The sequence below is a fragment of the Globicephala melas genome, chromosome 1 (assembly GCF_963455315.2).
Source record: "Globicephala melas chromosome 1, mGloMel1.2, whole genome shotgun sequence".
Taxonomy (NCBI): domain Eukaryota; kingdom Metazoa; phylum Chordata; class Mammalia; order Artiodactyla; family Delphinidae; genus Globicephala; species Globicephala melas.
The window spans coordinates 46,819,465-46,833,803 of NC_083314.1; the positions used below are offsets into that span (position 1 = coordinate 46,819,465).

Here is a 14,339-nt window from a genome sequence, read left to right on the forward strand (position 1 = left end):
CAAAGAAACAAAACAAAAAAAGGGAACTAGGATGGAGGGAAGATATTACTGGCTGAAGGAAGCAAACACAGATAGAGGGTTTACAACCTACCTGGAAAGTACCTAATTCTTTATCAACAGCAGCTTTTGAGGCTCTTTTGAAGCACTGGGGTTTTTAATGATTTATGAGGGCAATCAATCACTCCCTCAGCATTTTTGATGCCATCTTATCCATGACTCTAATATCAAAAATATGGGTTTGAGTGCTTGTGATTAAGCTCTATTACTAGATCTCCTAACAATATAAAGGTTAGATGTGCTATATAGGAAAAACTAATCTTCACCACTACTTAGGGTAACAGGCATTATTGAAAAGAATATTCTTGATTTTTAATTTTCCACCAGGCTAATGTCCTTGTTCCAATTTATAAGGCAAGGCCTTCCATGAAAGACATTTATTTACTCAGTTGGGAATCTGGTCATCTACTATTTCATCCCTAATAGAAAGAATGAGTGGAATAGCCTAAATATACAAAATCTTTCTTTAGTCTTATTAGGGGGGAAAAAAGGAAACACCTATTTATTGGATTAAAAGGAAGAACTTTCCTTACAATGGAAACACATTTTCCTTTGGGAGAAACTGATAGAATCATATTTATCAAAGAAAGCCTACTTCGTATTTCTTTTTTTAAATCATGGCTCAAATATAGGACTGAATACAATACAGAGAATCCAAACACTGTTTCTTAGTACTTGAAACACATACAAATTTGTTTTTATGGTACGCCCTGAAGACCTTAATAAAACTCAACTCTAAACATTTCTCCTCTTGCTACCTAAGACTGTATCTAAAGTAATATCAATGGTCAAATATTTTGTTCAAAAAGATCACAAGTATTAGAATTTCTTTCCTTTTTTTTTTCATAGAAAAAGTTTACTCTGAAATAGGTTAAAAAGAAACAACCAAATTGTTCTCTTCTATTCTAAAGTCTTGGTGAGATTCCTGATCTTACAGGGACATCCCAAATGATAGTACTTACAGATCCTGTTCTACTTTCTTGTCTAAAGCATATTCCAAATCAGTAACCAGCATCTTCTGGTACAGGTCCTGCAGAGCCTGCCTGGATGTCCAGACCTCGGCTGGACCCAGCTTAGAATCTGAGTAACAAAGCAAAAACAGAACAGTAGATGATAAACAGATAGTTAAGACCATTATGCCACACCAACGATTCCTTCACTCTCCATTCCCCAAAGCAAAAACATGCTTTAAACAGATATCATAGATAGCTGCAGAAGTTTTATACTACTACATTTCAGATGACTTTCACCTTTTGGCTAATGACTACATCTGTTTCAAAATGCTTCTGTATTTGTCTTTTAGTTTTGAAATAATGCCATGAAATGAAAAAGGCTTAAAAAAAGAGAATGGCTCACCCTTTGATCTTGGTTTGGATTTCTATGTATTCATACCATAGGAAGCCATATGCCTCATAATAAGTCACCCCATTTGAAATGAAGGACTGCCAAGTTGGTCTGTTTACTCTCATAACTATATCTCTTTGTCCAAAGAAGCCTTTCTTTTTCTTTTGAATCATTTTCACAATTGTCCTTACAGAATCCTCCTGTCAGCTCACAATCCAGCAGCTGTTTGGGCATTCTGCTATTACTCCTACTCTCCTATGTATGTCAAGCCAATAAAGTCTTGACAGTGAGTGTTATTTTAACCATCGGTAGACTGCTTGCCAAGACACTTTTGTGAGCAATACGTACTTGCTATTTAACGTAAATGAGGACCAGTAGCAGACAGTGATTAAACTGCTCAAGAGGCCAAATGAGAGACTGGGTGCAAGATGAAATCAGAAAGTCAGGCTATAACTATATGTAATACCAAATTGGGGCCATATTGTCTGCCAGAGTCCTACAAGGCACATTAGCCTTTCTGATTACTAGGCTTATGAGTGCAATAATTGACAGTGAGCTGCCTCAAGAGAAGAACTTAATAATGGACTTTGCAATTATATATTTCCGGCTGCTAGTTAGCCTGTCTGGTTGCATTTAGTATTTTGCCGCTGCACAATGGCATAATCTTCACTCTCCTTTAGGTCTGCTATTAGTATCTACAGCCAGCATAATCCTGTTCTGCATACAGAAACTCCCAGACATCAGAGTTAATCCTTACAAGAGTTTGCTGGCTCCTAAAAAATAGGGCCTATTTTTTGGTATCAGGTTCTCGGTCCCTTCCTTATTAAGCTTTTAATGACTAAATAAATAGATTTATAGATTTATTCAACCCTGCTTCAATTCACTGATTGCAGGAAAAGGAATGTAAGGGATCATTAACTCTGACCTATCAGTGAGACTGTCATTTAAATGAGCAGACTTAGTATCTTAAGGACAGGTCACCTTCTGGGCAGGTCAAATGTCCCCTACAAAAGTCAAACCCTAAGCCTACTTATTGCGGGTGTTCAAGAGTTAAGAAAATGTAAAAGGTATATAGATGGCTTAACATTGTTCCATGCACAATTTCTGTCACGCAATATAGATTATGCTTACAATGCCAATACAAGAGCATAATACAGTAGCTCAGAGCTGACATCAGAATCCATAGTACGGAAGATGATGACAGTTATGTTAATAATGGGAAGAACTACAAACCTATAAAAAGTGTTTTTGGTTTTTCCATTATTTTTCTTGAGCAAGATGACAATGAGATTACCTAAAATTCTTAGAACATTAGCCTGCAATTCTAGAGGTTGAGAAAAAGAGATCTAAATAGCCCATTTCCTCTTGGTTGTAAATTTTGGCAGGTATGCTGCTTACAAGTTTAACTCTTTGCAGGTTTCACTGCAGAACTAAAATCTTCAAAAATTAGCATGAGATCCATTAGCACTTATTTTTTTTTACATTTTAGGATGGTTATAGAAAGCGTATTGCTGTTATGCTGTTATAGAGAACATATTGATCACTACATAGTTATTGCCATATATTTCCTTATTTTGGAGTTAAATTCATCTGCTCCTTTTAGTGACTAATTCCAGTTATCCTTTCAAAAACACCTTGGCTGTTACTCAAAACAAAAAAGGTGAGAAAAGAAAGAAAAGTGGCAAGGTAGCTCATTCAATTTCAAGGACTTTCAATTTGCTAGAGTTTTCCTGCAAACATTTTTTTCTGAAGGTTTACCTACTATTCAAGTTTGGGGAATTATAAACACAAAGATATAAATCTAATACTATGAGATATTTGTGTTTATATGGTATATGAATTATTTTTTCTGTATCTCTTAAGTAGCTGATAAATAGTTTGTAAAAATTAAATGAGCATATGCATTAAATTAAGTAATATTCAACTCAGTGTAGCACAGATAACATAAAAATTTTGACAAGCCATCTAAGTAAGAATTCAAAGTATAAAAACAATAAATATTTAAAATAAATAGTAAGTTATCATCCCCTCTGGCAACCAGGACAGTACTACTAGTAGTATAATAAGATGATACACTTCCCTTAATTTAATGGTATAAAATAAGTTGTGAAGAACAAAAGAGCCAGCGAATACCTGTCATGTCAGCCTTCAGGACTTCTGCCTGCCTAAAAAAGGGAAAAAGAACCTCAGTTAGAAACAAACTAGGCTCACCCAACATAAGTAACACTAAAAGTTAAGTAAAATTATATATGACAGTAAGAATGTATAACAGCTCTATTTGTGGCACTGCAAATAGTGTCCCTGCTTTAATGTTTAGAGTAGCATTAGATCTTGGCAAATTGATGCCATTCCTTACAAGTTCACAGGGTCATCGTGAACTCTTCTACTGAGTGGAGTTCATTTTCTTACTGTTTACCTCCAAATTTTCCCTCCATGAGGCCAGGAAATTCTATGTTTCTCAATTCACTAGCCACTATAACTATTTCAAATCTCCATTCTCCTCAATTCTTTTCGGCAAAGGACAGCCCCATACCTCAGGAAAAACAATGCCCAGTTACTAAACACTTAGAGTCACAGAGCCCTCTTCTTTCTTACTCTTGTTAAAATACTAGCAGTACTGCATCTCTTACTTAAGACCAGTAATTACACTTAGGTATGCTCTTTCTAACCTTTTTAAGGACTTCTGCTCCTTTAATTACTCTCTCCCCTCTTCCAATAATTTAAAAACTTCCCTCTCTATTGGATCCTTCTCACAGTATTTAAACATGCCCTATTCTCTCACAGATTTTAAAACCTTCTATCCTAGATTTTCCTCTAGCTGCTGCTTCTTTTCTCTCTCCCAAATTCTTCAAGAATTGCCTATATTCAAGAGGTCCAAAACTGAACTCATGACCCATCCCTGGTTCTCTTTCTAGTGATTTGTACCTTAGCAAATGTATCATGGCTTTCCAGTTGTGAAAAGCAGACACCTGGAAGTCATCCATGATAACATTCTCTCAAATCCCTCGTAATCTATCAACTCCAAAAAAGTTTACCTACCAAATACATCTTGAATCTGTAGCTCTCCCTTTACTTCCTCTTCAGTCACTATAATTCAAGTTACAACCATCCCTTGCCTGGACTATTGCAAAGCCACCAAATTGTTTTCTCCACTTCACTCTTGTCTCATTTCATTCTGCTCTCTCCACTGATATCAGAGGGATCTTTAAAAAAAATGCAAATCTGACCTCACCAATTGCGCACTTAAAACCCTTTAATGATTTTCCACTGCTTTTAGGGGTAAAAACCAAGATCTTTATTAAAGTGGTCTACAAAGTCCTCTGTAACTGAATAGAGTCTCTGTACTCTACTTCTACCATTATTCTCTTCTCTCCTGGGTCTCTGTGTTCCAGCCCCTGGACTTCTTTCTGGATTCTCCAATGTGCTTGGCTCCCTTGACGCTCAGGGCCTTTGTAAAGAAGAGTCCCTTTGCTAGGAATACATCTTCCTCCTTTGTCTGGTTAATTACTCATCCTTTGTCTCAGTAGAGACATTACTTCCTCAGGAAGCTTTACTTGAACCCTGCATACATGAAGGATATTCCTGTTTTATGCTCTCAAAGCACTTGTATTTTTTCTTTACAGTGTGTATCACAGATTTTAGGAATGCTCACCATCACAACTTGTTTGCCTACATAGTGGGCATTCAATACATATTTTTTAAGTGAAGAAAGGAAAAAGGCTAAATTATTTTCATATACTCTAAAAAGGTAAGTATATAAACTTACGAGATTTCCATTTTTAAAAACAAAATTTGACATAAAAGCTAGAGAATATTTAGAGATTCTATAAGTTTTACTGTAAATGCTTTATGTAATTTATTATTTGATAACAATTGTGAATTTTAGCTTCATCAAAACATAACATGAATCTTTTTGTTTTCTTAGCTTTTAAAAAGATATCTATATTTTTTAAAAATTAAGCTTTCAAATAGAATCACAATAGGATGATATAGAAACCACAAACCACAAGAACTATCAATATAAATGAACAATACCAAATAAACAGCTACACTTAGTCCTAAAAGGTAACATCACATCAAATTCCATTATCCATAAAGCCTAGTTTGAGCGTTAAACTTTAGCCGTAAAAAAAAAAAAAAAAAACACCTCACAAAGTATTTGATTTATGCCCTTAAAACCTAAGATCAGGGGCTTCCCTGGTGGTGCAGTGGTTGAGAGGCCACCTGCCGATGCAGTGGACACGGGTTCATGCCCCAGTCCAGAAAGATCCCACATGCCACAGAGCGGCTAGGCCCGTGAGCCATGGCCACTGAGCCTGTGCGTCTGGAGCCTGTGTTCCACAACGGGAGAGGCCACAACAGTGAGAGGCCCGCTTACTGAAAAAAAAAAAAAAAACCTAAGATCATACTTAGGAATAGCACACATCCTAACCTACCAACAACCTCCTCTCCTCCCCCACCCCAAAACCCTCCTAAAGTACTAACTTATGAACCTTATACTGAGACAGCCAACCTTACTTATGCATCTCCACTGGATTCAATACCTTTCATTCTGAGCTGCCAAGTTACAAAGGACTTATTTCACAATGCTTCCATATGTTAGCTAAAAATACATACTCTAGTTTATACAAGATACACTTAGGATCATGTGTCTAATGATTGCTTTCTCTTTCCAAACAAGATTTGCTTGTAAAGATGAACAAATGTCATCTTGGTATGCTAACATCTGCCTAACGAGGATACCAATTTCCAGTCAAATGAAGATCATATTGAGCATATAATAGGAACTATTTCCAAATAATCTGCTTCTCTGATGGGCCATCAGTAAGAGAAGAACTATAATTCTACCAGTTTCTGGAGCAGGCTTCTAGGCTTTGATAAACAAAGATCAAAATTTCACTCTACATTTTTATACACTATAATCTGCCCAAGAAAAATGTAAAACTAAAAATCCAAACACTAACAAAAGTGCAAAAATGTCATAAAAACTATCTGACACGAATATTCAAGCATTTTGAAATTCCAAGAGTTCTGATTCCTTATTAACACAGGGGAAGAGATGCTCTTCTGTGCACAGTTCTCTCCTAGGTTCTGAAAGAGACATGTGTTAATGACTAAAATAACCTTGCTAAATTGAAATGGTGAAAAGCTAGCTAAATGGAAAATGTAACAACCCTGGGAGATAGCTCCTATGATTCCCATCCCATAAACAAGGAAGTTGAAGCTCTGAAATAATTTGTCCATAGTCACAAAGCAATTAGGTACAATTAAGTACAAACTTAGTTCTTTCTGACTCCAAAGTCCAAGTCATTTCTATTTCTTTTAAATTAGAATAAAAAAATTCTATGACATAAAAAGCTAACGTAGACTTATCTAGGTTCAGTTTTGTGCTCTGTCGATTAAACCCTAACATTTAAGACAACTAGTCTAAATTACAAAATCGGTTCAGGGACTTCCCTGGTGGTCCAGTGGTTAAGAATCTGCCTTCCAATGCAGGGGATGTGGGTTCGATCCCTGGTCGGGGAACTAAGATCCCACATGACGCGGGGCAACTAAGCCCGTGCGCCACAACTACTGAGCCTGTGCGCGGCAAACTACAGAGACCACGCGCTCTGGAGCCCACATGCCACGCACCGCAACAAAGAGCCCACGTGCTGCAACGAAGGGCAACCAAGATCCCACGTGCTGCAACTAAGGCCCCACACAGTCAAAAATAATAAATAAATAAATTAAATAAACAGATATTTTTAAAAAGACCACATTAGGAAATAAATACCTGGGATTTTTATCAAAAGGACCACAAGAAGTAAAATTCACATTCTAGTGCAGTGGTCAGCCTGTGGATGAAATTCCCTCCTTCACACTGGATCAATTTTTATAAATAAATTTTATTGGAACAGTCCCGCCCATTCGTTTACATATTGTCTATGGCTGCTTTCTGCTACAAGAGCAGAGGTGAGTAGCTGAGACAACAATCACATGTCTCACCAAGCCTAAAACAGTTACTATCTGGGCCCTTTACAGAAAATTCTGGCTCTCCTGCTTCAGGGAGTACTTCATCAAAAATGAGAAGTCGAATATGTGTAAGTTCCCAAACCAAACAGTTTTCCCATATGAGGAATCATCAATAACAGTTTCCTCAGACTAAAGATCTATTTTTATTTGTTAATGTCATAATCTTGTCACAAAGAAGACTATGTTAAAATATAGTCTCATGTAATCAGAAAGTTAGTACTTGTAAGCCATGCTATATTTCTGATGGAATTAATTTGTAAATTGCTTAAAACATGGTTAGGTTTATATATTATTATCCACTAACTCTTCCTTTTTCTGTGTACCAAAAATACCCATTTAGATAGGTGAGAGGGTTAAACTAAAAATTATCTCACAAGAAAAGGAATCCCTATTCTCCCACCCCTACACAACTCTTAGTTTTTTTTAATAATGTATAATATACAAGAAATCAAATCAATAGATATGTGATCTTATACCAACTGCTTTCATAAAGATTAGCACAAAATTGGCTATTTGATTATTTTACGTTTTTATAAAGAAAAAATACTACACCTCAATGACCTACTGGTTTTGTTAAAGACCAATATTGTTAAAGATTAACGTTACAATGCTTATATAAAGAGACAATAGTTTTTAAATGTTTCCTCTTGGCTTCTAGAAGGTGTGGCCACATGAGATCCTTTTTATTCTTACTTTAAGCTAAAGGAATTAATGAAAAGAATGAATGAATGAAGAATCCAAGAAGTAAAATCATCATGCCTTCAATAATAAAATAGCACTATTAAATAGTTATAAAATATAAAGCTTTCAAAATACTAAATATATTGTCTCAGTTCGTAAATAAGGGAAATTAAGCATTTCTATCAAACACTAAAAGAGAAAGTCATTAAAAGACTGAATAAAATTTGAAACATTCAGTGATAATCAAATACGTTTAAAGCTAACCATCTGAAACAATACTCTTGGAGAGAACATGATCATCAAGATCTATAAATACATTTAATGCATTCTAATGCACTAGGTATATACTAAAATAGCTTACACTATATTTAGCACTTATTATTGCCAGACACTGTTCTAAAGTAAGGGCTTTCCATAGGGTAATCATTCAATCCTCACTATGTACTATTATTGCCCCCACGTTATAGCTGAAGAAACCCAAGGAGATAGAGATTAAGTAACATGCCCAAAGTCATCAAGTTAGCAAGTAGTAGAGGTAGCATTTTAACACCCTGATTCCAGAGGCTAACTCCTAACCATTGTATCATAGTTCCCCTGTTATACAAGGCTGTAAAGGGAAAAAAAAAATGGAATGTTTGATAGTAATTGCCCAAAGAATTGGGGTTTTCAAAGGTTAAACATTTTATGGTAATTTTTTAATAATGTCACTAGAGGAAAAAAACTAATGGTTATCTTCTTTAACAAATAGCTTGATTATACATAGCACTGATATAATAATGCAAGGTAACAAATACAGGATAATCTCTCTTATGATCACACATTAATATTCATGGTTTAAAAATATAGGACATTTCCAAATCAGGGGCCGATACAATGAAGGATTCCTTTTACCTGGCCTTCCAACCCCCTTTCTCGTATGAGCAGAACATAGGAATGTAAGCCAATATCCTCTAAACTCACAGTTGTTACGGAAAGGTAAATCAGGCTCTTTTGTTCTGGGAGGTAATGCTAGAGCAACTTTTTTTTGGAGATTTAAATAAAAGCCACAGCAGGTTTTATTTCAAGATAATTTGTTTACCTATTTCCATAAAGTACTACGGAGTATTTGGGATAACAGTAGCCAACAATTATGACCATAAACATAATAACCTAATGATAATTATTTGTGTTAAATAACAGGCCAGACAGTAGACACTATAAAGTGAGTGTGTGCTTACACATGCAGACACACATGCACATATACACTTAGATCTTTAAGATATCACCAAGTCTCATGGCATTAATCAGAAAAAAATAAATCACATCACTCTACTGTTGAATTTCACATAGAAAAGAACATCTAGGGAAGATGCTGCTCCTAAAGGAGCTTTTCTCAGTAAGGGATAATAAAAATACTAACTTGCTTTCTCTCTTTATGGAACGTTTTGGCACGAATTTTCAAATCTCCTGACACTCCACTGCTCTATCTTACAACGTTCACTCTACAATCTATACAATTTGAATATGTGTACCTAGTTTTATAAAGGGCCATTTCTGGTCTGGGAATCTCAAAGTATGAGAAGGAGTTATTCTTCCAGGCAGAGAAAATATCACAACAATAAAAACAAAGCTGGGCTTCCCTGGTGGCGCAGTGGTTGAGAGTCCGCCTGCTGATGCAGGGGACACGGGTTCGTGCCCCGGGCCGGGAGGATCCCACATGCCGCGGAGCAGCTGGGCTCATGAGCCATGGCCGCTGAGCCTGCGTGTCTGGAGCCTGTGCTCCGCAACGGGAGAGGCCAGAGCAGTGAGAGGCCCGCGTACCACAAAAAAAAAAAACAAAAAACAAAGCTAAGCCAGTGAAGGAGGTAGATTGATGGATCAAATGCACGGTAGGAAGCTACAGAAGATGAGCTGGAGAATCAAGGAAGAGAGCAGACTGTGAGGCCTTGTATGACATGTTAAGGAGCTCAGATTCTATCTTTTAACTACTAGGAGAACAGTGCTGAGTTTTAAACAGGGGCACAGCATTGTCAGAATTGCATTTTTAAAAGACTACAACAACAAGATGCATGGAAGGTGGATTTTAAAAGGGCGAGACTGGAAGAAAGGAAGTGATAATACAGATGAACAGAAAAGCCTCGATTCAAGAAATATCTGGAAGTAAAATCAGCAGGAGAAAAATAAAGCAGAGGAAACAGTCTAAAATCATTCCCAGATTGTTGGCTTGGACATCTGGGTATTTGACAAAGTGGGGGTGAGCAAGCAGACACTTAAAGATGAGTGTCAAGCACAGGGGAGACATCAAGACCAGGGATACAGTGTTGGAGTGATCAGCACAGCGATGGTAGTTAAAACCGTAAGAGTAAATGTAATTGCCCAGAAAGGCAGAGGGGTGGTGCTAGCTCCCTATCTTCATTTTTAAGTGGCAGATAAAAGAAAGACAGCCCATGAAGAACACCAAGAAGAAACTACAGGTGTACGAGAGCAAGAGAAGAGTGGTATAGGGAAAAGAAGAGGATAAAAAGGAAGAGTATTCAACAATCTCAAAGGCAGTGGGTAAGTACTATAAGGATTGGAAGGTGTGTTAGATTTGGTGAAATAAGAGTCAACGATAGCCTTGCCAGACAAAGAAAAAATGTCAAATTGCAGTGAGAATGAGGAACAAATGAGAGGGAGAAGTTTAAGGCAACTCTTAAGACACCGGGCTGTGAAGAGAAAGAGAAGGGGGCCATGGGTAAAGAGACGTTGCTTTTTTTCAATGGGAGAGACTTGAGCATGTTTAGAATGAAGAAAAGCTAGGAAAAAGGAATAGCTTGAAGATATAGGAAAGAACAAAACTAACAGAGCATGATTCTGGAAGAGATGAAAAGACATGAGAATGTGAAAAAGACAGGAGGCAAGACTGGCTTTGAAAAAGAGGCAGGATGAAATTGGAGGAAGGTAAGATTAGACAGAAATACGCTAGGAAAATTTGGGAGTAGTGCAGGGTGGAGAGATGTCCAGAAAATTCCCTGCTACATTGCCTCAAATTCAGAGATAAAGTAGGAGAATCAGATCAGTGTCTGAAACTAAGAGGGAGATTAACTGAGGAGAATGGTTAAGTCTCTGAGCTAATTACAAAATGAATAGGCAAAAGAACCTGAGAAAAAGTGATGAGTGCCATATGAATTAGACACAATGGAAAAATGTGAGGAAGAAGGTTCCCTAACACAGAGAATAATGCCTGGTACGTCATAGCTGTTCACTAAAATGTCGCTGAATTAATGAATGGTACAATGTGCATCATACTTAAGGCAATTTTATGTAACACAAAATGATACAGAATAAAAAAGACGTGGCCCTGAATCTGGGTTTTTTACATATTAGTAGTGCTACCTTGGAATTTCTTTCCAAGAAACTTCAATTTCCTCATCTATAAAACAGGGATACAAACTCCCTTTCAGAGTTGCTATCAGGAATAAATAAGACAACAGGTAAGTTACATAAAAGAACATGAGTGATAACTCCAAGAGGGAGGGTTAATCTGACTATGACTTGAATACTTCAGTGACCACCAAATTACTTTTGCTAATCTAGTCACTGACAAAGGATCCTTTCTGAAGCAACACACTAGGTTGAAGAAGACAACTTCCAAGGTGGAGGTCAAAAATCCTAGATACCATCACATAAGGCTAAGTGACAAAAGAGAAACTGTTTGAATGTAATAATGACCGCATTCTAGTATGCACATAAAATAAAACCAGAGATTGATACATAAAAATTGCAAAGAATTTATGGTATTGTACTTTTTGTTTCTCCCCAAACATTAGCTTTGATTATATAAAACTTAAAAACTCACACAACTAGGAAGTGGTAGAACTTGGGTTCCACCCTGCAGTCTGGTTCCAAAGCTCATCAGCGTTACACAGTAAAGCAAGTCTTCTGGAATGGCCTGGCTATAGGTGTCACTGTCATAGTATCAACTTGTAGGGGCAACTAGCAGTTCTCATTTAAAAGCCCCATCTCTAAGATCAAGCACCTTCACACTGTCATTTGAACTGATACAAGCTGCTGTGACAAGAGTTACCTGCAGAGGGCTTCTCATATACCATCATATACCTATTCTATAGGCACCTAGGAGGCTTGACTGCATCCAGGCTGACATATAGAACCAAGAACTGATGTTCCCTGCACTCAAATGAAATGCAATATATGTAACCCAAAACATAGGAATTTTTATTTTAAAGGATAATCTACAAGATAAAGCACATGTCCCTATGCTTATCATAAATATTCAGAGACCACATATATAAACATAAACATTTCTTAAATTTAAATGTTTAAAAATTTTCCTTGAACTATAAGACATAAACGCTCATGACAAAGTAAACATGCCAAAGTTCTTATGAAGCTACATAAGTTTAAAAAACAAACAAACAAAAAACCCCAAACCATTAGCACTCCCCTCCCCCATCCTGGCCAATATCAAATGCTTCAGAAAGCTTCTAATTCTTGTACTAGTGTTCATAGTGTATGAATACTTTAACATATATCTCTAAAAGGAATACAAACATGTAGAAATCCCTTGTAATTTTCATCCTACCTAATATTACTTGATTTCAGATGCTCCTCTGATTTCAAGTTTCCGGTCCTCATCTGGGACTTAAATGAAACGTTTTCTCCCACAATGACTATCTGCAAGAACATCCAATTTCTCATAAGGTAGAATGGTTTAAGACATTCTAGATAGAGGAGAGGAGGAAAATATGAGTTAACCCACAATAACAGAGAACCCCCTTGAAGAAAGTTAAATTTTCTCTTTATTTAAAATGATCTAATGTCAAAGGCAAAGGGAAAATATCAAAGCTTTTTTTCCTTTTTATATTTAGTTTCTTTAGAATACACATTTAAAAATTCTGTTTTGTATATTTCTACAATTCTAGTTTGGGATCAAAGTGTTATTCTAATCTCCCTCCCTGCCTGCAAGTTGAGTGATCTCTATAAGGCAGAAACCAGTTACCCAGCAGGGCTCTTGCAGCACCAGGGTGAGAGTGCCCTGTAGAACACAGGAGCAGATGGTTGGTCCAAACTGGACTGCTTATGGAAGGAAAAACATGTAAAGTAATTAAACCACATTTATAGATGGTATAAATAATGCTTACATTCTAAGACCAGCTGAAAATGGCAGGTTTTAGATCTTCATTCACTCACTGAACAATGATTTGGTCATTTCTATGTACTAGATACAGTGTTAAGGACGAAGTATACAATGATGAACAAAACAGATTATAGTTCCTACCAGATTTAAATTCTAATGTGGACACAGACCAACAAGGAAAGAGGAAGCAGTAGAAAGTAGTGGTTAAAGGCATGGGCTTGGGTATCACGCTGCACTCAACGGCATGCCAGGAACAACTCAAGCCACAGGAAAGACATAACACAATTTCTTAGAGACATCAAGTTAACTCCAAGATTTGGACAAAATAAATTAATTATTATTGAATACTGATAACTGCTTACATTTAGAATTATTATGTAGCAGATTCTATGCTAAATGTTCTATACACCTGATCTCACAGAATGGGAATATAAAATGTAGTAGTTAAGTACCTTATATTCAGACTGCCTGGGTTCTAACTATGCTCTGCCACTTATTAGCTGTATAACCTTAGGAAAACTGCTTCTCTATGCCCCAGTTTTGTCAGGAGTAAGAAGGAGATAATAAAAGTACCTTCTTCATTGAGATGTTTTGAGGATTAAATGAGGTAACAGAAATAAAACACCTAGGATTGTTTCTTGTTAAATAAGCCCTCAAAACTGTTAGCTATTATTGTCATTATTATCATTATAGGTATTATTACTCTTCCCAAAAATCCTAAGATGTAAATGTTATTATCCTCATTCTAAAATGAGGATACTGAAGCTAAGAATGCACATTAATCAATTCTAGAATAGAAGACAAAGTTATTCATAATTTTTAACAATAAAACACCAGTCTTAGAGAAATTTCAAACATGCAGGAGGTCTATGTGGACTTTGGCTCCATACTTCCAAAGCACGTGACTTTAGCTGTACTTCAGTGAAAAAGACTGGGAGAAAATACCTCATGACAAAACCCAACCTCATTAGTATAGTCTCATGAATGCCATAGGGGTTTGTTTAAATATTATAAATGTTTAAAAGGTCCCTGAATGAAAGAATAAAATTTAAAGTGAATATATAAAGAAAACTAATAATCACTGGGAACCTAGGTAATTGACAAGTGGATTACATAAACCATTATC

General features: G+C 36.4%; 1 protein-coding gene across 6 annotated transcripts in view; it reads right to left on the reverse strand.

The window, feature by feature from the left end:
• SMG7 (SMG7 nonsense mediated mRNA decay factor) overlaps positions 1–14,339 on the reverse strand; it is a 70,612-nt gene that overhangs the window by 35,117 nt on the left and 21,156 nt on the right. For 5 of the 6 annotated variants that reach the window (XM_060295543.2, XM_030849159.3, XM_030849158.3 and 2 more), the window contains exons 2-4: positions 12,659–12,797; positions 3,535–3,566; positions 1,020–1,137 (exon numbers count right to left, since the gene is read on the reverse strand). In XM_060295543.2, the coding sequence (XP_060151526.1) occupies positions 1,020–1,137; positions 3,535–3,566; positions 12,659–12,774 (266 nt within the window). In that variant the 5' untranslated portion in view covers positions 12,775–12,797. The remainder of the gene's footprint in view (positions 1–1,019; positions 1,138–3,534; positions 3,567–12,658; positions 12,798–14,339) is intronic. The other variant, XM_030849160.3, reaches the window with a different exon arrangement.